This window comes from Cydia strobilella, chromosome 2 (genome assembly GCF_947568885.1).
Source record: "Cydia strobilella chromosome 2, ilCydStro3.1, whole genome shotgun sequence".
Classification (NCBI taxonomy): domain Eukaryota; kingdom Metazoa; phylum Arthropoda; class Insecta; order Lepidoptera; family Tortricidae; genus Cydia; species Cydia strobilella.
The window spans coordinates 18,230,522-18,258,247 of NC_086042.1; the positions used below are offsets into that span (position 1 = coordinate 18,230,522).

At 36.1% G+C, this 27,726-nt stretch overlaps 1 protein-coding gene across 1 annotated transcript in view; it reads left to right on the forward strand.

The window, feature by feature from the left end:
• The window catches only part of LOC134752899 (S phase cyclin A-associated protein in the endoplasmic reticulum), a 63,791-nt gene that overhangs the window by 34,124 nt on the left and 1,941 nt on the right, over positions 1–27,726 (forward strand). The window contains exon 15 of the mRNA XM_063688681.1: positions 4,252–4,530. Coding sequence (XP_063544751.1) covers positions 4,252–4,530 — 279 coding nt within the window. The remainder of the gene's footprint in view (positions 1–4,251; positions 4,531–27,726) is intronic.

Sequence of the window (27,726 nt, forward strand, 5' to 3'; positions counted from 1 at the left end):
GTACCTTGATTAAAATACCGGTTAAGTATGAGTCGGACTCGCGCACCGAGGGTTCCGTACATTACATAATTTTAACAATGTATTTTTTATGCGAAACGTGAGTAAAAGGTAAATTGCGGTTTACGATTTATGACGTATTAAAAAAAACTACTTACCAGATCTCGTTCAAACCAATTTTCGGTGGAAGTTTGCATGGTAATGTACATCATATATTTTTTTCAGTTTTATCATTCTCTTATTTTAGAAGTTACAGAGGGGGGGGGGGGGGACTGACATTTTAACACTTTGAAAGTGTCTCTCGCGCAAAATATTTAGTTTAGAAAAAAATGATATTAGAAACCTCAATATCATTTTTGAAGACCTATCCATAGATACCCCACACGTATGGGTTTGATGAAAAATTTTTTTTTGAGTTTCAGTTCCAAGTATGTGGAGCCCCCAAAATTTATTGTTTTTTTTTTTTTTTTTTGTGTGAAAATCTTAATGCGGTTCACAGAATACATCTACTTACCAAGGTTCAACAGTATAGTTCTTATAGTTTCAGAGAAAAGTGTCTGTGACATACAGATGGACAGACAGACAGACATGACGAATCTATAAGGGTTCCGTTTTTTGCCATTTGGCTACGGAACCCTAAAAAGGACGTACTTTACACTCATAGCGTATCTTCGCGGCACTTGCATTTTGTTTTATTTTTTATTTTTTCGATTGCGATGGATTTTTTTAATGAACGAAATATGGTGCATGGTACGACATGCACTTCGCCGATTTATGATAATGCTTTGGTACCTATGTTAAGATTCTAAATTGTTCACAAAATATCTGTGACACATTTCACTAAAACTTTGTTTTAATTTTCTCATCCATGACCAAAGCCAGCATTGTAATTATAAAAAGTAATTGGCCAAAACCTATCACATTTTATATATTACAGTAAAATGTCGTACGTTATTAACATTTTGAAAATAAATACTCATAATTGGCTGTTAAAACAAAACAAGTAACATGTAATTAACAGTATTAAAAATTGCAAATTTCTGAAAACTGAAATGTATAAATCATGTACCAACTTAATGTGCTGTTTAAAAATCAATTGCTATACTAATTACCGTATACTTTCCGTCATACTTTGAATTTTGTAGCAGGTTTCTCAATAAATTTGGGTTAATTGCATGAGAAAGCAGGACAATTAATGTATAAGAGGTTCTGATTTGAAAGTTAAACAAATTTGACAGTTGTTTGAGTTTCTCAAGTTAAATTACTTTGGGAATTGGAAATCTTTTGCCTCCTATTTTTAAAGAGAAAAATATTGGCATTTTATCTTAATTACAGTGAAATAATACACTTGTTGATTTATTTATTTATTTAATCTTTATTGCACAAAATATATACAATAATGTACAAATGGCGGACTAAATGCCAAATGGCAATTTTTTTCTGATTTTTTAATGGTATTGTTAAATACTGTACACGATAAAACCCGGCCACGCAAGATGTAGTAAATCTTTTAAATGAATGTCCATTTTTATCAGAACTTTTTTAATAATTTGCGGTTATCAAACTACATAATAAAATTATCTGTGAAATAATAGATAAAGTTGTCTGTTGTTGACTTAAGTGTCCTAGTTTAAAATAGCCATAAAATTAAAACAAAACTTCAAATTTCAATATTAAACTTGTTTTTATTTTAAACATACTCTATATTTACAAAGTTAATTCATTAGCTCAAATCGCTCTCCGTTTAACCTGTATAACTACGCATTCTACCATAGAATGAGTTGCACGCGGCACGCACTACCTCATATGTTATATCGTCCCATATCTTGACCAACCGACGCTTGAATAAATTTAAATTCATTCCCTGTGTGCTCCCAATACTGCTGAGCATGTATCCCCATATAGAAAAGTCCAACGCATTCAGATCTGGTGAAGATACAGGCCATTCCTGCCACGGTATAAAATCTGTCAAATTTGTTCGACACCAGTCTTGTGTACATTTAGCTTTGTGAGACGGGGCACTGTATCCAACCTCACAACAACTTGCATCCAACAACCCACAATACCAAATTATCCTGTTAAAAACATTTTATTATTTTTAATTAGATAAGCCAAATTATACCTTATTAAATTGTCTTTTCACAATAGCTAACATATTTCTAATTGTATTCAGATTGAGATAGTTCTGAAGTGTTTTAACTTTGTTGAATTCGACTTTTTGACAATAAAACTGCCTCCTATACAAAAACGATTTTCAGTGCTTGGAGTAGAAAGGATTTCTGACTACCTCAAGTTGAAAATAGTTTCAAAAAGTATTTCTTTGGTAAGATGACATTCTAATGTGCATAAAACAACTTGTAAAAATATAAACACAATTGTGGCTTTGTAGCAGGAAGCGAGTGAAGATTATCAAAAAACCTTGGACAAAATATTTAAGATATGATGGAATATATTCGGCGAAAACTCACACACGCCCATACATTGTAATATCTTTGTAATTTTATTATATAGTACTATATATACAGATTATTAAGCGCTGGTAGCCTAGCGGTAAGAGCTTACGACTTTCAATCCGGAGGTTGCGGGTTCAAACCCCAACTCGTACCAATGAGTTTTTCGGAACTTATGTACGAAATATCATTTGATATTTACCAGTCGCTTTTCGGTGAAGGAAAACATCGCGAGGAAGCCGGACTAATCCCAATAAGGTCTAGTTTACCCTCTGGGTTGAAAGGTCAGATGGCAGTCGCTTTCGTAAAAACTAGTGCCTACGCCAATTTTCGGGATTAGTTGCCAAGCGGACCCCAGGGTCCTATGAGCCGCGGCAAAAAGCCAAAGCCGAAAATGATGAATGCCGGGATAAAGCGAGGAAGATGATGATATATATACAGATTGTTAAAATAAGATAACTGCTTGAATATGTCCATTCGGTAACAATATATACCAGATCATGCATGGCCAGATTATAACGTGTACAGTCTTTAATAAGGTTAAGGTTGACTTTGTAACATTAGTTGCTGCACATTCCTTGAGTGTAAGAGATTGCATGATGGCATGCCTAAAAGTCTTAAAACAAGTGCTGTTAATTTGATTATTTATGACTTTTATCAAGAATTTGCGTTTTAGTTAAGGGTCAAATTTGTAATATCATACGCAACTACCTAGTTGCGTACCTAACTACCTAGGTTTTTTATTAGGTACTTCGCGTCCTTATTAGTTTTGTGAATGCAAACACTGGTTAAAAACGTCACTTTTAAATTGATATGTTAAAAAAAATTTTTGGACCACCATTCAATAACTATTACGGTAAATGGACGAGGCATTACGTGATACCGAGAATTTATAATGTAATCCCATCTGAAGATGTGTGTATGTGTGTGTGTCCTATTGTTCTTTTAAAATAAAATAAAAATGTTTTTATTAGATAAATACACGACAAACTCTTTTTTCACACACTGTTCTCTGACCACCTCTACACCTTGTAGCAAGCGCTCCATTTCCAATACAAAATGAACACACCTAGGACCTAGCATGTTATTGGCGGTGAATGTGTTAAATAATACTGTATAATTTTTTCGAGTTAAACAATTAAAAACAAAAACATGTCGAGGGTTTCTACGCAGTACTGCGACAAACCACTAAAGTGCACAGCGTATTACCAGGCCGATTGTACATCGACCGCCAAATAAACATTATGTGTAATTAAAAGCTTATAATAACTCGCCGACGTTAATTGAACGTTATCTGCGACGCCATCATTGAATTGTCTTCAATCATTTACTTTACGAGGGTTTGCTGAGATTGCAATCTCTGTTCATTTGCAATGTAATAGTTGTTTCCAACGGATAAGTAAACGCTCTGAGTATTCAAAAAATAAAGTTTAATTTATATTTGATCCGGATTTGTAACTATCGCGAAACTACCGTTTTTGTTATTGATATAGTCCTTTCACTTTTTACGTTTGCAGTGGCAATAAACCGGTACCGGAGTCCATGCAGTTTGAACATTTGGTCCATTTTTAAAACCAGAAATTAATAATAATTACGAAATGTCATGTTTCGATCTCATCCGGAGATGATTATCTGATATTTTGTAGTTTTGTTGTTTAACAAAAATATGTACATATTCAGGGTGTTACAAACTTGCATAAAAAAATCAAGTTCGCTCTTATGGTGGCATAGGAGCCGACTAGATTGATATGCTCTGGACTTTATCCAGTAAATATTTTTTAAGAATTATGTATCTTATTTGCAGGAGAAAGACCTCTCCGATCCGCGGGAGATGGAGCTGGCGTGTCTCCTACTAGACTGGTTGTCGATGGCTCTGGACTCCGTGACGCAGATAGTCTCGCCACCGGCCACTTGGGCGAGGGCTCACATGCTTGTCAGGTTAGTGGTGCAGGAGGACCCTCACAGATCGTCGGGGGATGGAGCTGATGTGTCACCTACTGGACTGGTTGTCGGTGGGCCTGGACTCCGTGACGCAGATAGTCTCGCCACCGGCCACTTGGGCGAGGGCTCACATGCTTGTCAGGTTAGTGGTGCAGGAGGACCCTCACAGATCGTCGGGGGATGGAGCTGATGTGTCACCTACTGGACTGGTTGTCGGTGGCCCTGGACTCCGTGACGCAGATAGTCACGCCACCGGCCACTTGGGCGAGGGCTTACGTGCTTGTCAGGTTAGTGGTGCAGGAGGAACCTCACAGATCCTCGGGGGATGGAGCTTACGTGTCACCTACTGGACTGGTTGTCGGTGGCTATTATTCAATGATAAATTTAAGTGTAACTTTTTAACACCACATGGTTGAAAGAGACTCACACTGTCATTATCACGCTGTCACGTAGACAGATATGACCGTCATATCCGTACAGGTTGTTTTTATTATCATCATCAATCAATATAAAGTATACAATTTGACGCGAGTTTGCTATTAGGCTAAAGCCCTGCAATAGGCTACTAGTCTACTCGACAAGTACAAACGGTGAAATAGAGATACTACTCCTAAAAATACGTGTGATACCTCATTGGATTCGGAATGATGTTTAGAAAAATGTATTTGAAGCGTTTATTAGCACACAAAAAATTTCAAAAGTTAAAGACAAAAAAAGGCGGAAATAGGAAGATATTTCTTTTTTCGTATAAAGATACAAGCAAATCTCTTTCTTATGGTAAGCGATAAAGTGGGACCTTTGACTAGACTTCGACACAAATGATCTTTATTTGCCTTTGTTCTTTGAACAATAAATTCGTACCAAGTTGATTTTGAACACCTCGCCCGCTAAGCTACTGAATGTACAGCGCACTAAAAATGTTTTTTCGCTAGTATACAAAGATGCTGTGTTACAGTTACACACACTGACATCTCTATTACAACGTACTTACAAAGCAACTCCCTCCGCCAACTCTCCTGCGCAGTCGGGTAAATATTGACACAGTTGGATGTGACGTTTCCATCCTACCCTACACTAGAGGCCCACTTAAGAGGAAAGGGGACGGCCGCTTCTCCATACAAATGTAGTCCCCATTTTCCTCTCTGGATATTGACATTAACATTATAGAAAATATTTTTATGTAATTTGATGTACCTATATTAACCATACCTATCAGTTCATCATACAGATCAGTTTGACTTTTTGCTATTTTTTGTTTATGTATTGTAAGAAATAGGAGCGAAAAACAGATTTCATACAAATTTTTAAATGCTTCTAAGTTTTATAATAATTAATAATTCGAAAAAAATAATCTAAATTAGGGGCATAGCTGTGGTTGATATGCAATAAATTGCGTCAAAACATTTTCAATAATGTAAATATATACAGAGAGGAAAATGAGGACTACGTCTGTATGAAAAGGCGATCGATTTCGTCTTAAACGTGTTGTTATTATTATTGTACATATAAATTAGTGATAATAGTGATATTATAATCTTATCGTGTCATCTCAGTACGAGTCATTATTAAATCTTTATTATTTACTAAAATGGAACTTAATCGCGTAGGTATAAACACACTTGAAAACTCCGACGTTTTTAGCCCATATTGCACATTTGAAAGACTGGCTCAAGTCTTCAGTCCACATCAATATCTTCTAGCTCAGCGGTTTTAAAATTTTTTTGATCACGGAGCCCAAAATTAAACATTTTCGTTCGTCACTGTGGATCAGACATGTCAGCTGGTTTTTTATTTATTTTTTATTACAAGTATTCTCGCGGAGCCCCCACAGCGGCTTTGCGGAGCGGAGCACACTTTGATAATGACTTTGACTTTGTTCTAGCTACATACGTGAGTTATTCGATCTACCTACCCGCATCTGGTCTTTGGAAAATGTGTAAAAATTGTGAACTTTTAAATCGGTACACTTACATAATTTATGACTTATGTCAAGTCATCTGAAATATTATCTGACAGAATACGATCCTTATATTGATGAAATAACTTAAAACGACATTCATTCTAACCACCTAACCAGCATAACCTCCCAACATAGAGGACATTTTTGTTAATGTATTTAATCGGCCCGATTCTAACAATGCTTACAAGAAGTCACAGCGGTACTATACCGATCTGTCTGTGTCAAAAGTGACATTTCTTCAACCAAAAAACGTCACTTTTGACATTGACAGACCGGTATCGTACCGCTGTGACTTCTTATAAGCATTGTTCGAATCGTCCCGAACATCAAACTTGCAAAAATTAGTTACCATGTGTATGTTTACTAATAAGTACATATTTCTGTCATCTCGATAACGGTCCAAAGCATCTAAAATCTAATAGAACCGTATAATAATATTATGACGAGTTCTTTGCGTCATTCGGTTAGCGTAATGAAATTTGCGACGCACTTAGAGGGCGCGCGGCGTGTGGACATTGTAAGAGGTAAGAGGCTGGGGTGGTGGGCGCACGAAAAAAATGTGCCTTTACGAGACTCGTTTTTTTAGTCGTAATATAATAAATAAATAAATATTATGGCGACATTCTTACACAATTCTTACAAAAAAGTCCCACGGTAAGCTCAAGAAGGCTTGTGTTGTGGGTACTCAGACAACGATATATGGAATATACAAATACTTAAATACATGATCCATGATCCATGACTCGGGAACAAATATCTGTGCTCATCACACAAATAAATGCCCTTACCGGGATTTGAACCCAGAACCATCGGCTTCACAGGCAGGGTCAATTAAATAGCCACTAGGCCAGACCGGTTGTCGGTGTAATATAAAACTCATGTTAACTCATGTTAAGATGATATGGACACCTCGGCTCTTTACCTAGTGCTTCTGATCGGTAGATACAAGACAAGAGGATCACGTAAAGCAAGTCTCAAAACATTTTCTAATAACTGCCTAATTTATTACATATATACCTAATAGTAGTTTATGTGATTGATACAAATGAAAGTGTATCTCGTTTTCAGCTCATTTCATGAAAACATCACACGAGTGTTTTAATACCTAATTATGTAATAGCTTTAATTACGTACATAAGCTCTATATGATGTGTTTAGGAACTGCATGTTACCGCCATTGCGGCATTTGATCAAACAATCAATAAAATGTCATCTCGACTAATACTAATAATAATCGGCCAAGAGCATGTCGGGCTATGCTCAGTGTAGGGTTTCGTAGCTACCATTCTGTCAAAGGCCAAACGGCTATTAGTAAGTATCATGTACATTACAAGCATAAGGCACCTTTGCAGCGCTTTGTACGTCTTTTTACTAACAAAAGAAGATTTTTTTGCAATAACTCTAAAACGACTGGACCGATCATGTTCGCTATAGTTTTCATTGAGTATTTATTAAGCACTTGTTTCACGATTTTTTTCATATATTTTGGACCCATAGTTCAAAAGTGAGAGGGAGGGACAGTTTTTTTTCTTTCGGAGCGATTATTTCCGAAAATATTAACTATATCAAAAATGGTTTATGGAGACCCTTATTCGTTTTGAACGACCTATGCAACGATACCCCACGCTATTGGGACAAAGCAAAAAAAAAAAAAAACATTTAATATGGGAGGTACCCTAAATTTTTTTTATAATAGTTTTTATTTTGCCGTTCTGTCGATGATTAATATATCCATGCCAAATTGCAGCTATCTAGCAATAACGATCACGGAGCAAAGCCTCGGACAGACAGACAAGGCGAAACTATAAGGGTTTCTAGGCGACTACGAAACCCTAAAAATGAGTTCAAATCAAATTCTTTTGTTTTCAGAGATGTTCGAAGTTTTGAATGTGATTTTTAAATCGATATCGACGTCATTAATTACGTAATAATAACATTTTCACAGATAACAACAAGAGTTTAACTAGTTTGTGGTTTTTTGAACGCATCATAGAGGGTTTATGATATGTGTGTAGATAAAGTAAGTAAAAGTGTTAATTGTTTACTAAATGCAATTTTTTAGGGGCCATTCTAATTTAATCCATCAAATCAACTAACTGATCCGTTTAGTATGTTGTCAAAACATGACATTTAAAGTCAACCAAATAAGCACCAGCTTTTCACGACAATTTCTATTGTTCATAGAATCACCCTTAACACTAACAGGTGTTGGCACTAGAACAATGAGAAACCAACACCGAGCACATCATGATTAATTAAAAATACTAAACAAAACTGCCCCTGCAGTGCAGAATAGCTTAGGGGTTCCCCCTCGGGAGCCCTACAGTTATTCTGACGCAGTACATTATTAGGCCTAATAGATTTAGCAGTATACTTTCCGAATTATTATAGGTACAACAAACATAACGCACTTAATAAGTAGTAATCAGTTCCTTTCGTCATGGATTGGCAAATATTTTAAGACAAAAAAAGCCAATCGCGAAAACACCTGTTTTTTGCATTGTCAAAGAAGAGCCGCAAACGCTGTTTTGAGCGTGGTCTTAGAACTCAACCGTTGTTACTTGTTAATTTTCTGTAATAATTCCTTCAAAAAATCACATAAGGTTCGCGAGCCGCTATTTACCGCCTTGCGCTTATACCTTGAAAAAATTCAAAAACTTTACTGTTTTAGCGAGTAAGGAGGTCTGTGCCCAGCAGTGAGATGTATATAGGCTGAATTATTAGATATGTACCTACTGTTTTCGGTAAACTATAAATGCAAAGTTTGTTATTGCCATAAGTGTATTGAAAGTGACACTGCTGTTTTATGTTATTTTCAATATCCAGAGCGAGCCATATCGTAATTGACTTGCATGTGCCGCATGTGCGTGACTGTATTTTCATGTCTTCAAAAACCCGTGTTTCCCTATTACAGTTTCTAGGAAAAGTAGCTACGCAAATGGAGTAATCAAAGTATGTACTTAAGTATACTAACCTAATAAAAATTTACTCGATTGTCAGAAGAATATTGCTTATGCAGCGATCGGCATATTGCTAGCCCTGTTTTTATGTGTGGCAGCAATAGCGTTGAATAAACCGGGAAAATTACGAGAAAATTTCAAAACGGCTCGTTTTTTTCAAGTTTCTTTTGAAAAAAAAAACAATGCAAATTTCAGTTACAATACTTCCGAAAAAAAGAATAAAGCTGAAAAAAAAACCAAGTTTTTTTCAAAGCTTCTGTATTTTTCAATATACTTAATTAGGAATTTAAACAGGTAGGTTAAGGTTGCATGTCTAATGTGTTTGTTTATGGCATTGACACAGTCATGAGTCAGTGGCATTGTGTGTGTTTCAGAATAGAACTGGAAAAAACGAAACGAAAAGAACGAAATTTTGTAAAATTACCGAAAAAAACATTTGTTTTTTTCCGGAATTTTCATCCCTAGTTGTGCACTGCTAACTTGGATATCTACTTGTAACAATTAACATAACACGCTAAGTTTGTAATACGTGTAAATAATACATTAAAATCTTATATTAATTTGTTAGACCGTAACGCTCTATTAAATCAACCCTTCGGACGAGATAGTGCATGATTAATTCTCGTCTGCGATCTCTCGTTTATTTTAATCAAACTAACGCTATGCGATTAAATCGATAATCACTTGTAATCTACCCGCTATCGATGTCACATGGCCCCAATTCACTCGGTCATAGATTAATAGCAACAGAGTTGACATTTTAAGGGAAGCAACTCAACAAAAGTTCTTCCCTATCGGAGAAAATTAGTTTAGCATAAGCTTTGGTTTTTAAATACCATACCATACATTAGCGACGTAGTTTTGGTTTGTTTTAAATTTATGGGTATTCTAACACGAGCAATAAAGACAAATTAGACGCTAATTCTATTTATGACAGTTATGTTTACGACCTTAAGTTAATAAATTTTCTTGCGCTCGCCACCTTCACACTTCACATACCATTACCATCTTTTGTGTTCAGAGTACATTAAACTTTATATGTATAACGTAAATTTATTATAAACAAGGAAGAGGCAACAATTTACAGATTTTTTGTGAAATCTATATTCTATAATTACTAAATCTATAAGTACCTATGACTTATAAATGGAGGTATATTTAACCTAAAACTGACTTGCTATTTGGAGACATTCTATAATGTGCCTATTCTCTGACAGAGAATGGGGCTGAACTCGTCCCATATGGACACAATAGAGTGTCGCTCGCACATGTTCTGACATCGAGTGTGTTGTGATAGAACAATTGGGTAGAAAGCATGCACTTTCGTTGAATCGACTCGCCTAAAAGAGTGATTGGACACCGCACTTTTATAGCCGCGCGTATCCGCTATTTCTAATAAGCATTTTACAAATTACAGAATCAAGATTGTATTAACTTGAGGAAAAATGTTTTTCCTTTAGTTTTTCCTCTGATTTACCTTCATTAATTCTTAAATTCAAGCGTATCTAATAGTCATCATGTATTCGTTTAATTTAGTAGTCGAATTCTAATCGGTTCTGATTGATAGAGTTGTTTAAAAACTTAATTATACTTTGTCTATCATAGTTCAAATTAATCAAAATGTTCGAATCAAAATTTAAAAATAAACGGAATTGATGAAAATATACTGTATTGTGAGTCGTTTTTGTAAAATAATAGCACTTGGGAAATAGGAATCCTTGCTTTATTTTTTATTTATAAACTCCTCCTAGCATGCTTATGTTCTTATAACCTGTGATTTTTGATTTTCGATAAACCCATAAAATGCCTATAGGCGATCACTCATCCAATAGCAATCAAAGACACTCCACCTCGAGGACCATCGTTCCACAATCAACTCCTCTTCAAACGGAATTAAACACTAGCAATCCCGTGTAGGGCTCTTACCCTGAAAGTACGAATGGTGCCGTACAGTCGATGTTAAATCTACCTAAACATTTTTGGCCTTATCACAATGGAATAAAGTGCACAAATGTTAACATATCTATGACGTCTGTTTCAACATTGAGAGTATCGAGCTTGTGGCATTTTGCTGTCTGAAACCAAAGGTATTTTGAATAATTAAATATGCAATTTTATTTTTTTGCGTAAATGTTTATGATGCACCTTAATTCACAGTCTTGCGCGCTAAATGTGAATGAATATTGATTTAGCCGTATAGATAACATTTATCCAGATGCCGCGCTATTCCAAGGGTTACATATCTATTTTAGCCAAATTATACATATGTACTTTGAAACTTGAGTAGTTATTTTATGCAAGTAACACATTAATTGGGGCTTAAGGACTCATACTTTTACATCTGGATAACTACGGAAAAAAAGCAAATGTAGAGAAATATGCACGTCTAGTATAGCTTCCAGGGCCCGGGAATATTACGAGCCACTTTGGCTTGAGAGCCACAGAACCGCATTGAAGCCCCACTCCAAATCAAATTATATCCTAGCTTCGATTCCAGTTGTAGAGCACTCGATAATGCTATTATGCACTCTAAAATATGCTACGGTTGCAGTATTTGAGAACATGAAAGTTGCCTCAGTAACCGAGTTAACTGACGGTCTCGTGCGGTTCCCCTACTTTCGCCATAAATACAACTCTTGACTTGATTTGTTTTTTTTTATATAGATACCTATTTTATAAAATTTTGCTAACCCAATCGAATTTTGTTTAGATGTTTCTTAACGAGATACTGAAAAAAAAAAAATCGTAAAAAAACAGTAGCAAGGCGTATAGACGTGAAAATACGTATATTCTATTAGACGTGAAAATCAGAAAAAATCTCAAGGCAAATTCTCAAAAAAACATATCATAAGCTCCCAATAATTACAGTTAAATCAGATTATTGAAACATACTAACTAAAATATTTATATTATAGCAGGTTTAAATTAATTTATTGGACCTCTAATAAATTGACCTCCCATTTGCCTACGACATTCACTCAGTAATTAGACAGCATGTCGCCGTCCGGCTCCGCCCACCGATTGCGAAATTAAAAAGTCGATGTAATTCTAAAATGAAAAGGACCCTGGCTTTAATACGCCCCTGTTTCGGGGTCCATTGGCAGCGGACCGATGAGCAGCAGCGGACCGATAAGCGGCAGCGGAAGCGCCGAATAAGTAGTAATATTGTATATAAATTACGTTTGTACTACGAAAATTAGTCGATTGGTCTGGATTAGGTGAAATAAAATGGAGACCAGAGAATATTATAATAGAAAAAATCTCGTTATTTTATTTGCCCAGGAAAATATGGGGATGACAGTCACCGTCTACAAGCTTTTTGTCGCTTTTAACTCTTTGAGTTAGTACACAGGCTCCGCTTACAGAAGGTCAGTAGAGCAGAAGCAGCGAAGCTCTTCCTTTCAGACTGTGTCTGAGCGACGAAGAGAATTCTTGCCGCATGACGGTCTACCTAACAAAAAAAATATGCCGGTTTTACTTCTCCACATTTACCTTATATTAATTTAGAAGGAGGCTTATCCCTTTGTCGCTGACAATGAGCCCTCAAATTACCGCCAGTAATATCACGAGGACATTTTTAATTCATTAAAATGGCGGGGGTTCGATGATTATTTGATATTCGGAGTCAATATTTGTTTTTATTAGCGCCGACGTTTGCCACGCATCTGGACATTTTTGTGATCCTCTGTTGACTGCTGCTTTTTATTTTTACTCTTATTCATAATTTCTTACAACAACATTTCGCCTGTGTGATTTAAGTACATGTGAATTCTGGCCTCTGTATATTGCCGATGACGTCGGTTTGGACTTCATTTTTTTTGTAGCTACAAGTTACAATTTTACAGTCTTAAATACTCAACAATACTGATCAAAAGGACTCGTCACTGGGCAAGCGCTGTCAATACGTTATTACATTTTTATTTATTTGAAAGCGCTCGGTGGGAGGTCATGTGCGTCGGGCGTTATACAACTCGTACATAAATGTAACCACCAAAGTGGCCTTTAATCTTATTAATAGACTAGCTTTTGCCCGCGACTTCGTCTGCGTTGAATTAGTAATTTAGGTACCTTAATTCTTAAAAAAATCTGCTTTTTAATACATCCTTTTTTCACCCTCAAATTGGTCCACACTATACATTTCCACCCCATTTTTTACACCCTTAAGGGATGATTTCGGGGATAAAATTATTCTATATCCTTTCCCACAGCTCAAACTATCCCCATACCAAGTTTCATCTAAATCAGTTCAGCGGTTATTGATTCCCCATACAAATTTCCACCCCCCTTTTCATCCCCTTAACTCACCCCGTTCTGGGATAAAAAGTATCCTATGTCCTTCCCCGGGACTCGAACTATCTGTATACCAAATTTCAACTAAATCGGTTCAGCGGTTGAAGCGTGAAGAGGTAACACACAGACAGACAGACAGACAGACAGACAGACTTTCGCATTTATAATATTATACTAGCTTTTGCCCGCGACTTCGTCTGCGTGGACTTAGTAACCCCAGCTAGAGTAAGAATAGCGCCTGGAGAAAGTCTTATAGCAATTATTCGATTTGAGCATATTATGCACACAAATTAGCAGACACTTCATTAATTATCTCAATTCCACCTCGCTTTTTACTTTCTTAAGGGATGATTTTCAGGATAAAAACTATCCTATGTCCTTCTCAGGGACTCAACCTATCTCTATGCCAAATTTCATCTAAATCGATTCAGCGGTTTAAGCGTGAAGAGGGAACACACAGACAGACAGACAGACAGACAGACTTTCGCATTTATAATATTAGTATGGATAGTATGGATGATAAAAAAATGTATTAAATTAAGATATCAAATTGTAAAACACGTTGTTGTCGTCACGCAATAAACAAAAGCATGCGTCAGAATTAATATCAAGTCTTAACTATTCCTTAAATAATATTTATTTTATTCAATACGCTTAAAAGGGTCACCCCTACGCGTAGGGGTGCCCTCGCATTCAATTTGTGTTTTGTCAATGATGCGCGCTCGATTTAATGGCAGGTGACGTTTATCGCTCTGGCTCGCCCCTAGCAGTAGCCCTGCTAACTGTATAGGGATGGCACATGTGATAAATGTGGGTGTTGTGTTACGAGATGTTCAGTGTTTGTTTTGAATATATCATTGTCTGTGACGTGTTATTTAGGTTAGTGTATTAAAATGTAATTTAGTTCTTCTTTTCAAGTGGGGTTAGTTTAGTTTAGATAAAAAAAATACACGTAATACAACAAATTGTATTTTAATAAATTGAATAGAAAGTAAAAACTTACTATATAATAGCTGATTTAATACACATACATTGTCATACATTATTAAAATAAAAAATAAACTTGAGTTCAGTTTTGAAACTCGTTTCTTCCGAACGTCTACATGAAAAGTCGTCTTCTTGATGACATAAGTATAGGGGTGAGTCGGTTATATCGTACTGATTTATTTTTAAACTTCGATATTTTGTGTATGAATATAGTAGATACAAATGTGTTTGAATGTTCATATAAGTTCAGGGATTTTTAACAGTTCGATTTAACCGATAATTTGGTTAAATCGTACCATCAACATTAAAACTGTGTCCATAGTTACAAGTATGTTCTTGTTACAAGCAATATTTTCTCTCTTTCCTTCGTTTTTAGCCTCATGCCATGTTAGATCAGAGGGCAGGGGCCTTACCGCTAACATTGAAAAATCGAAAATAGTTATCTGCCTCTCTATCGCTCGAATATGCAAGAGCGATAGAGAGGCAGACAGATAACGATTTGCGATTTTCAGATGTTGGCGGTAGGCCCTCAATAGAGGGTAATACCATTGGAGCATTCATTGGTGCCTCATGTGTAAATAAAGACTAGGTTGTTAAATTGGACATCTAAATGTAGTACGATTTAACAGGCGGTATAGTACATTATTTATAGTATTATAGCCGCCTTCCCTCTTAATTTTTACAAGTTGACTATAATTTTATTACTTACTCTACTTCTAATATTTTAATAGCACATTTATCACTTTCCCAACCGAACATATGCGACGAGCATTACTTTATCACATAACAATACAATGCCTTACGGCTGGTTACTTGCTCAATTCGCCTTAATGTAATTCATAACTCACCAAGTTAACTTTGTTGACAGTGAAACGAGGAAATAAACTTCGGTTCATACTGATTTTATGTCTGTAGGAGAAATATGACCGTATAGTTAACTTTGCTTCATTAAAATATTACTACTTATATGTAGTACCGCATGTAAAACGATAAAATACATAAACTATAAATTGATGTAAAAGCTTTGTCAAAGGACAAAATCTATGTTTATTATCAAGTACTAACGTAGGCTAGGATCACGCACAAAGTTTTCGTTATTCCTAAATTTAAAGATTCGTATACCTCTTGGGTTGAATACACGTGATCGCTGATATTGTTACATTGATCATTGTATATGTATGTGACTGGCTAGAATATTTTCTGCACGAATCTTGGATCCATGATGAATTTTGGGTGAATTTTCCATCACTTAGGGATGTCTAGGATTAATATACTTACCTAGTGCCTACCTAAAGCAAGACTTATTAAGACCTTACTAAGTGACATGTGTGACTGGATTGATTATAATTAGTGTAATATTGTCCCCTGATATCTATTTATTAATCTTATTCTGCGACTGGCCCTCAGGCAACTTAAAAAAGTTTGTGCTCTGACAGCGCCATATGCGGGTAGTGGCTGTGAAATTGAATCAAAACACACTCTAGTGGAGAGACGTAATAAAAAGTGCATCGTTAATAGACGACGGTCCATTTGGCCCGACGCTCCCCTTGATTGTGACGTCATATTTGCGAGCTTTATTCTGATTGATCATATATTTATGGCATGTGTTATTTTAATATTGCAAAGTACACGCCGCAGATTTTATGTGCCGAAGCTGATAACTTTATGAATTAATCTTTATATTCGTAAAATTACATTTTTGGAACATACACAGTAGGTATGTTCCAAAAATGTCGGATGGAAAGCACAATCGGATTAGGACTAACCTCGAAATCTCTAGAACAGTCCTGAAATTTGGTATGTATTTAAGGTCTCTTTTTCATGTCCACACTGACATTTGGGGACATTGAGGAACCGCCGCCATCTTGGAAAATGTGTACCATTTGGGAGAAATTTGCATTTTACTCGGAGTCTATGACAATATTCAAGACAATATACAAAAGTCTTCGAAACCTTTGCGGAAAAAATACATGTTCTTAGAGAAAATATTTGTTGAATCCAGATTTAGCGTTTATACTTTTCCAAGGGACACTCTGCTTGTATTGGAGGAATATAAATTCCACTTTTGTCTATACATTTGTACATGATCTACCCCAATATCAACATTTTACTCGCACCAGCAGAAATAACTATTAGTCTGTTGGTATATAATTTCAATGCTAGAACATTAGTGTTAATAGGGCATACCCTACAATTCTCAATTTTCTGATTCACTCGTTTCTAATTATCTAACACCCAGACCATATCAGTTTCAACAGCAATTTAAATTTATTACATTAAAAAAAACCGTCACAATTTAGCCATCAAAACTGTCACGCGCCGAGTCGCGTGCCGTGACGGCAATCCTCTCGGGTAAGGACTTCGATCCCGGTCGAAAATCCCAAGCGAGAAATATATCAGTTATATTGTCCATTCCAATTTGAGTCTTTTTCTCAGTGGTGTTAAGTCGACTTCTCCATAACGCAGCGAGTTCCGCTTGGACTCGATAGAAATCCCTAGCGATGACAATAACACGTGGCCTAACTTTGGCCATGTTCTTCTTTAAAAAGTGACTAATCTTACCTATTATAAATTTGAGTTTTAAATGTGTGGGATAGAGCTGCATATTCGATGTCACTGTGTGTCATATTTGCGATTCGTACAATGTTTCGATATACATGTTTATCCGGATTTGAGTCCTAAGTATGAAATATAAAGTCGAGTTTTCTATGACTTAAAATCTTTAGTATGGTTTTGCGGCTGTTAAAATAGTGTGGGGATTTTATGTTAACGTGTTAAGAGCAGTTTTCGAATAGCCATTGGTTTTTGGTTAGATTCGCTGGTAGTGTTAATTTTGGCAATAATAGAGACACGCGTCTGATAATTGAGCCAATGTAAATTGTTGGTTTTCTGTAATTCTGTTTGGGTTTTGAATTTAATTCCCTATGTTCTCGAGATGCGCGTCACGTCTATCCACTGCATTCGTTTTTGTGGTAAGTTCTAGTTATCACTTCTAACGGACGGATGGACGGACGGGGTGATATCATGTTTACATGTCTCGGATTCTTCATTTAAATCTTATTTCTAAAGTGTGGTGCCTCCAGGTATGCGTGGTTTGTGGTTAACACACCCCGCAACAGGTCTGGCCCTATGGCATCATAAGCCAGGTCATACTTAGTTCGATCCAGGACAACCTACGAATTGACACCGCTGTTCATTTGATTAATACAGTTTTCAAGGATTTGTGCTACGGCTAACTTCTGGCTTACGACTTAAAAAGGATAAAATATAAGTAAAAATGAAAATTCTAACTCCAAATAAAAATAAAAGATCATTAGAGAAGGGTAGACCCAACGTCAGTTATATGTCATAATTATTTAATTCCACTGCGCAAAATTACCGTTATGGTCGCGTGCCGCAAATGTGGTTTCTGTGTATACTCCGGGGACAGGGTTCGATTACCAGCCCTTGACGTGTCGTCATGACCCTGTCATGGGTATTGGAAGGGCAGAGCAACGCTTTTTGTGCAGTCTTGCCTAGGATAGAGCAATAATAATAGGCCTGATTGAGAAACAATGGAGAATTAAATTGGGAATCACAGCTGTGTATTGATTTGCTCTATTTTTTAAACGTCGGCATTTTGTAGTTGTATAAAATCACATATACGGGACATGCAGATATTTTAAACAGAGCATAGGATTCCACAATGTTAAAGTTTATGAATTCACAATATCTTATACTAGGAATAATAAGACTTCTGTAAGTCAGTGTCCTAAAATGTAGATATAACTTTATTTTTCTGTGTCTATTTTAACCTATTCATCGTTCTTAAATATGTATATACTTCTGTATTAATATTATAAATACGATAGAAACTGTCTGTATGTCTATGTCTGTTGCTGTGACCTCTTAACGCATAAAGCGCGGAACCGATGTAGATGAAATTTGGTATGAGTCCCGCTTTTAGAGAGCTTTTATCCCGAAAATCAGCCCTTATAAGGGGGTGAATAGGGGAGGAGGAATTTACTATGGAAGAAGGAGGGATATGGAAGTAGTTATTCTACGCAGACGAAGTCGCAGATAGAAGCTAGCGTTGTAACATTGAAATTGCATCGCAGAATTCTGATGTGTATTCCCGTACGCGAAGGATCATTTGTTATGAAATTCTACGAATTAATTAATTGTAATCTCCAAATCAGATGGTAATAATTTCACCCCCAATTGGGTACAAGTGCTGGGTCTCCCACGGCCGGGACCGAACCGCACGTGGGTTCTCGCACGGCACTTACTCATGAGGTGACAGATTTACTGATATGTAAACAGGGCTAGCTTGCATACCTAGTTTAAATATGTACTTTTACATTGTTTTACACAGTTCTTTTGGATGCTTTTCTGACCTTGAGAACTTTTTGCTTGAACTGTATTGTATGTTTCTCTCTCTATCTCTATCTATGTTTGTAATGTATGAACATAATACGTATACGTATTTTTTGGGCGGGTTTAATTTTATTTTGGGACATAGAGGTCTACTACTTTATATTGTGCATTTGAGTCGTAGATCAAGTTTCAATAAACAATTTTCGCATATTTTTACCCGTCGAATTTACAGTAGCGGAAAATAATCTATCATATTTTTTCAGATTTGCATTTTTTTTTGGTAATTTCTCCAAAAAGGGCTCTAGCGATTTTGATGAAATTTACAATATAGGGACGTATGAAAAGGACAATTCGGTCAAATTTCCAAAATAATTAATTTGCCCGAGTTTTCGCGGTATCGGTAGCCCGGTACGTATTAAATTGTAAAGTGATGATTCGATTTAATTTTTAAATCAGAGGCTAACGAGGGTGAAAAATCGATCCACCTAGGTTTTATTGTTGGTACCTATTGTTGGTAAGATTCGCTTTTGAGTGTTAATAAGAAATTCAATATTTATAAGTTTATAACATACAATAATGGGTGTATGTAAGTCCCTAATCCGCATTGTGGTGACGTGGCTGGCTATTTTGCCACGTGCAGTGGGACGTAAGTATATAATTATATGAGCGTTATGATGATACAATCATTGTTTATATGATATAAAGTCTAATTTCACGAATTTTAATAATATGATAGATTTTTTGCCGCTCCTGTATTTATATGTTGTACTCGTACCTGCATTCTACGTATAACGTATATGCGTATTTTTAGCTTTTAGGTTTTTTGTAGGCGTTTTGTTTTGGTCAACTTTATATAAGTACCTATTTCACAGGCACAGTAATGCTCATGCTTGTGTGTAATTCTGGCACCCACTCAAAAGCATTTGTCAAGGGTCCGGGAATCAAACCCAGGGCCGCGTGAACGCCACCTGGACGGTCTCACAGCACTTAGCGCCGGGACCCCTCCTGCAATCCGTGTAATTGTAGCTACGGATGTCGCCTTTATATTAGGGAATTTGGCGAAATATTTGTGAGGATATGTCTGGAAGACATTTTTGAAGGCAGCCTAATAAACAGTAACTATATACTAGGCATTCATAGAACTGTGTTCCCACCACTTTGCCAATTTTTACCCGACTGCTGAGGGAGGGTTATTTAGGATTAGGATAGATTTTATTAGTTTATTTTTAAAACCAGTAACTATAGGACATCATCCTATAGTTACTGGTTTTAAAAATAAACTGAATTTCCTCTTAGCGTTTGTATCCTACTAGTCATATCGGGAGGTGCTAGATCTGGGCTCTAATACGACATTTTTTTTAAACTATAACATTACATGTAAAGTCAAAGTCATATATTGAATTGCGAAACATAGGAAAAGTCTACTTTTCGACTCTTTAGTCGAAAGTTATTAGAAATTAATAACATTAATATATAATAACTAATATTTATGGTTATGGCATAACAAAGAGCCTAAATATCAATACGACCAAACAATGAAGATATTTTACGAATACGTCCATATGATATTGACGCTTAATCTTTAGATTGCGTTCTTACAAGTTAACCAAATCGGGCCTCAGAGGATTGAATTGGTATGGCTAAAATCCCGCCTTCCACGGTAGATTACAATCATCGTGTACCTAAATCATTCTTGTAAAGCCACCACAGGGGCGCCCCGTGGGGCTCCCCGGCGCGCTGTTGTGCCCACACACTGCCCACTGCTTTATTTACATTAGTTGTAGAAAACTCACACAAAAGAGAGGCGGCATTGTGTTCTTCAGGGCAAACTAGACATCAAACTAAGTGCCGCTTAAGTCGTCGGCATTTTAAATTTCCTTTAAAGTCGCTGATTGCAGACCCAAAATCGAAAGAGTTATATTTTAGTGGTCTGGCACTTACCGGAGGATTTGATATTTTGTCTCTCTCGCTTTCGCGAAAAGCACAGAAGTCTCGTCAGTCTTTCTACTACTCGTAATTTTTCTCTTCGGTGTGAATGGGTGGATCTAATTTATGTTGTTATTTTGTCCCGTAAAAGCCAACAGGCAACCACGGCGTGATCAGTGACGCTACTTGTGGTTGGTCAACTGACCCTATAGCTATATTATAAAAAACTACTAATTCATTTAAATTCCTGACATTTTCTTATTCCTGCCGTATTCCTGACAAACGGCCAAAATTTTTGACATGTCTGGTAACCCTAACCCAATCTCCACTGGACGCCCCGCCGCGCCACCCGTTGTGCTGTTATGCCACCGCACTGCCCATTGGCTGTGGGCCGATTATGATGTTATGATTATTTTGCCGACATATTTATGTATAACACCTATAATATAACATTTTATCTTCACCAAATCAACCGAAATTGTCCAACCGTTTAGATATAAAATCTTGACATATGAATGTCAAGATCTATCCCAATTTATTTTGCGTTATGTGAATTTTGACACATTTCGTTTTTCTTTCACTTTATTGAACATGTGTCATCGTTTACGTTCACGGCAATCGTGGTCTTAATCCAGAAATCGACGATCGGTCATTGCTCGAGGATCTTGTGATGTGGATGATTCAACAAAATGTAGTAGGTATATAGGTATCCATATCGGTAGTTATTTAACTTGTCTTTCCATCGATTTTTAGCTTCAATCTGTTCTTTTAACTGGACACATTTACATACTTTTTCTAAAAAAAATAATGTAATAAATGTTAGAACAAACTATTCAACCACCTAATGCATACTCGTAATCCGAGCCATACCAAGCACATAATACGATAATTTTATTTTTTATCCAATAATCGAATCGGACAATCGAAAACAATCCTAAACATCGCGATAATCGTACGTCTAAGCTTTCGCGACAACCGTGAATAGGGTACTTTAGAGGGGTTGGATAAAGATGGACTTACGTTGCCTGACCCGAGTGAGAGGGAGAGGGATGCTGAGTGCATCGACAGATTGCCACGCACATGTCGCGTTGCGATGCTCTTTTTTGCTAACTTTATGGGGTGGGTGGGATGTATCGATACTTTTTTTTCTTTTAGTACCGCTCGAAATTCAAGAACACTTGGCAGTGAATGATCAAATTAATTAATCGTTGATAAAATTTCATAGATGTAGTATATTTTCTATAAATATGCTATACGCGTGCGCCCGTGAGGGTCAGAACATACGCAATGCGACAAAATTAAAAACACGTTTTATCATTCCTGACAACATACCAAAAACAACCTACGTAATTTGTTCAGATTATTTGTTGCCCACCATAAACCATACAAAATTTACGGCGGGGAATAAAAAAAGTGAGTCTTTGACAAGGACAAACAATGATAACGCTTTCTCTGCTACTCCTACTGAAAGTTCCATAAGAGCATCTCGATCGGTCATCTCCCGGCTGTATCATTTCATCTCTATACTATGGTAAGTAATACCTCTATGTAAAATTAAGTTTTCGTAAAACATGAATTAATGTGCAAGTAGGCAATCAAAAAAAAGTTATTGACTTCCAGTTTACGCTGTTTCCCGTTTTATTCATAGATAATTTACCAGTTTTCCGAAAAATCGACTAGGCTGTATCTGGCACACAGCCGCAATGGTACTTGTAGGTACTATTGATTGATTGGGTACTTGTAGGTACCTACTATTGTTACATGTTTGAGCACTATACATTGTACATTGTATTCATGCAGCTCTCTCTTTGGCCTTCGCTATTAAAATTTACGTTTCTAGTACAAAACAAAAACAAACATTGTTAAAAATTGTGTGATGTCCGAAACGAAACCCTTGAAGCGCGAGTCTGACGCGCACTTGACCAGTTTTTTTTAATGCATAATCTGCTTTATTTTTTTTATTAGAGCTTTTTTAATAATATGCTGAGTCTCCTATTGTAATTCACAGTACATACCTATCTCATTGCAGTATTCATCATATATTTGTTTAAAATGACTAGTAAAATAGGCAATCTACAAACTAACCTATATTGTTTACTCTATACATGCTAATACAAAATAAGTCCGAAGTGATTCCATAAGTGTTCCGTAAACAAAGTTTTGTACGGAATACTAAAAACACAAAGGTGATATATTATTGGCAGGTACTGCACATTGAGTACCTCTTAACTGTCAACCATACGTTTATTTATAGATTGCGATATTCATTTTATCGATAATATGACTAATATGTATTTGGAAAACATCCCTATTCAAACTGAGAGCGTAAGTGAAAGGGGAGCCGCGGGCGAACTGCAGCACTTGTTTGTGCGATTTAATTTCATTTATCAACGAATTACTTACTGAGAGAGAATTACTTAGCCGGATTACCCCGCCCTCCTCTGCACTATGTAAATGTGGCGCTTTTGATCTGTACTCACTCTGAATGTATTTTAGGTTTTTATTAGGTGATGCGTTAAGACAAAGTACCTAAAGTTAATAATCAAGCTATGTGTCGTGAACTAAAGACGTGTATTTTGTTAAATTCCTATTATCATCTATATTTGCTAATATACTTATAGTTTAGTTAACAATTCTTATCTACAGTCAGCAGCAGAAGTTGCTAAGCGGGCGAGGTGTTCAAAATGACCTTGACACGCTCTTAGTTATTCACTTAACAATAACGTCGCGTCAAGATCATTTTAAACACCTCGCCCGCTTAGCAACTTCTGCTGCTGACTGTACATTAAGAATATCATCAATATATTTAAAAAAAAAACGGAATTTTAAGAATAAAAAATATTAGTAAACACCAATTTTAATAATAATATTCTATTTATTCTATTTTTCAATCAACTGCAACCCCTCCCGCCCGAAATAATCCAAGGGCTTGAATTTGTTTAAAATGCATTTGCATATTTATTTGCGTACATTAAAATGCAATATATTTGATTTCTCAATGTAACGGTAGGGATTTGCGCCTGCTCTATTTCAACTACGTAAGGGCGTATGTTGGATGACAAGTATCGTCCTTTTAGAAAAATAGTTTTAACGCATGGATGATTTTAATGGTCGTTTATGGCGTTTAGTTTATGGGTTAGACACTTGTTGCCTTCGCTCACATATTGAATTGATGCATATGGTTATTGGAATTTGACAGTTCTGGCATACTGTGCGACGTTAAAATTGTATACTAGTTATATAATTTTTGTATCAGAGTGGACACTAAGAGTCGAAGTGGTCGCCATGGTCGAAATCGGCCGGAAGAATCATCATTATCATCATCACTAGTCGTTCCTTAGTGTTCAGTCGTAATTCAACATTTAATACATTTAGGTATTACCAACTAAAAAAAAGACTCAAGTGAGTTAGACTGAGTGTAATCTGTGTAATAGCCTTGATGATACCTAAACATATCAAACATTTATAGAATTTAAGTATCACAAAAATAAATGCCGAAAGTGCATAAAATAAAACAACACTTAAATACGAAATTGAAAAAGGAAATGTTAAATCAGAGCTCACTGGAATTAAAATTATTTCACTCACGACGAAATTAACATACCTTACTTTTAAGATGCCACAACAATTTTACTGTTTAACCAATATAGTCTGGTCTCCTCGCACTAAGAATTGAGAATATAAATTGTTCTCATGCCCGTAGTGATCGAGTACGTAGAAGGATCTTGTTAATTTGGGCGTTTTAGTCTTCAAAGAGTATCAAACACGACACAATGTCGTTAATGGGAAAGCATATTTCACGTTGAAAGGCGCCGAAAAGCGCATGCGCTCGTTTATCTATCTGAAATTAAGGGGAACATTTTAAATGCAACTTGAGTGCTCGCGTCACAGTGTTGCCATGTGATGTGTGATTTCTTCAAAGTTGTAAAATTTCAAATCTTTTTTATTTGTTAGCGGCTCCATATCAATCAAATAAAAATAATTATCATTATTCTCATAATGAAATCAAACACATACTTTATTAATACTATATTTGTTGTGAGAATTCAATGCGTCGTACTAAAAAAACCTTATATGGTGTCAGAAATATATTAGGGGGTGGGGGTCTAAAACTCTATGTGTATTATGAAAATAAGTTCTTAAAGTTATAGATACATACTTAGTTACCAGTTTGTGAAAAACTTGTTGTTATATCTAGAAAGCCCTGAAACTTGAAACCCTTTTAAAATTATAAAATACAGTTTTTCATTCTGTGATAATTAATTTTGAGACCTGTTCGTTAATATTAGCTAGCTTAGCAGTCAGCAAGAAATTTGTAAAAATCGTTTAATACATGGTCGGTACAAAATACAGCCTTTTAGGTTTTTAGAAGGTAGGTATCTGTGGACGTATTTAACGTAATCTTGGTAGAGGTGTATATCAGATTGATCATGCGTAAAAATATTCTATTTACCGTTATCTAAATATGTAGTGGCATTGGCAACCCTAAACAAAATAGATGCGCGGGCGCCGCTCGTAAGCTCGCGTTCCATTAGCGCGTTTGAATTTAGACCGCAGCGTGATTGGCTCTCGTGAATCATTATGACATTCTACAGCATAAGGTCACATGTTAATGTTAACTAACAAAATATGGGACTTTTCAACTGGCTCGGCAGCATTGGCGCCTGAATACAGGGTGGCAATTAGATTTTTTAAAGTTATTTAAGGGAACACGATGTTAAAGGTTTTATTTATTTATTGCTTGTGTCTCCTGCGTTTTTTGCGAAGTACTATAAATACTGCTTTGTGCATTATTAATTAATCAGTTTTTATAATCACTTAAGAAATATTTACGTCAGAACAAGGAAAGTTAGTAGGTATACTTACTTACTTTCCTTACTTACTGTCTACACAAAGTGTAGAAAAGGACAGTTATTTTAGCTGCTTTATTCGACTTGTTGATTTAAATCAAACTTAATTATACAAACAAAAGTTTCTACTATATCTGTAAATTGTACATTTTCGCACATTCTGTATACTAGTGTATATCCACAAGGAGATGTGTTGGATGGCACGCGTGCCGAGTCCTGACTCCTGACATGCGGTTACACACAAACAAGCGGCAAAACGACGGCTGTGCAAATCTTCCAGCGCAGCTGTTCTGACTTAGTACTAAAATATATAGCTTAGTGCTAAATCGAGAGAAGAATGAAAATTGTTGACGTGAAATAAAAACCTTTTTCGGTACTCCGGCTGATAATAAATAGTGCAAAACAGCATTCATTCATTTATTACTTTCAGTTGTACATTAGAAATATTTCAATCGGCGTTACATATATGCAGCAATCATATTATCATACAATTCAGTTCTGTGTTGGAGATAATTTAGTTCAAAAGTAGAATAAATCCGGAATAATTTTATCGAACACTTTGTTCTTGTTGAAATTCCTTTCGATATCCTCGTCTGAAAGGCAGGAGTCCCCGATAACACTGACCGTAATTTAGTCCGTGTTGTACTAAAATGACCTTTACCAAGCACCGAATATTTAAGATTAGTTTATCTTAACCTGTCACCGAAACTCGGACCTCCGGTTCAACCAAATTATCGAAACGTGATACAAGCTTACTGTGTGTGGATTTAAAATCGACTGTTCTTTGTTTTAAATGCTTATATACAGTGGTAAAAGTTGGGTGACGAATCAGACGCCAGCATTTTCCAATTCCATTTTTGAATTGTTCACGTTCTAATGGCGCCATGTTTTTGTTTTGTTTGTTGTCTGTATTCATAGCCGGCCATTACATAGGAATCGGCCTGTAGTAAAAAAATCAAAGAGGTTGAAATTTTAAAACTAAAAACCCACTGAACAAATATCGCGTTTCATTTACTTATTAAAAAAAGTACAAGACGATCACAAATCTGCTAGAGTTAGACCAAGAAAAGTCTGCAACGATTTTGATAGCGTACGCAGAGCAAGTGTTATTTATACGTCATAATTCATAAAAGTTTGACGTTTAAAATAACACTTGCTCTGCGTGTGCTATCAAAATCTTTGCAGACATATCTTGGTTTAACTCTAATTAAGATTTCGTTATACAGTTCAAAAAACCACAATTCATCATTTTTTACTTTAAAAATATTAACAGCAAACCCTTTTATTTAAAGTCGTCTTTTGAGCGAACGTGTCGGCTTGTTTTAATTGTGTTGACTGTAATGGTACAATCGGCAAATATTGACACAAATTATAATTGGATCGGGGGTTGAAGATGCTTACATCGCATAGCTCTTTTTAATTTCTGGTCTGATTGTTTGTATACCGGTATAAAATGTTAGTAAAACTTTGGCAAAACCCTACGTTTTTTCAATTTAAGGCGAATGCAACGTCGCTAATATTTTCTTTTTGAGGTCGTTTTTAGGGTTCCGTACCCAAAGGGTAAAAACGGGACCCTATTACTAAGACTCCGCTGTCCGTCTGTCTGCCACCAGGCTGTATCTCATGAACCGTGATAACTAGACAATTGAAATTTTCACAGATGGTGTATTTCTGTTGCCGCTATAACAGCAACAAATACTGAAAAGTACGGAACCCTCGGTGCGCGAGTCCGACTCGCACTTGGCCTGTTTTTTGGGTTTTATTATCATCGTGTTATAATAAGATGATGGGGAATCGCGTAATATATAGGTAGGATTTCTTTGTTAATTTCCAACATTTCGAAGTAAACAAACGTTTATTGCTAGGACAATTTCAGTAGGTAGGTATAATAAAGCTACACGATTTAAAATTAACATATAATAACGGGTTGTTGTTGTTCATTTGTCCCCCGGCCAAGCTTACCGCAGAGTTGTCCGCAACCAAAACAACGCTGTTTACTTTCCATTCGG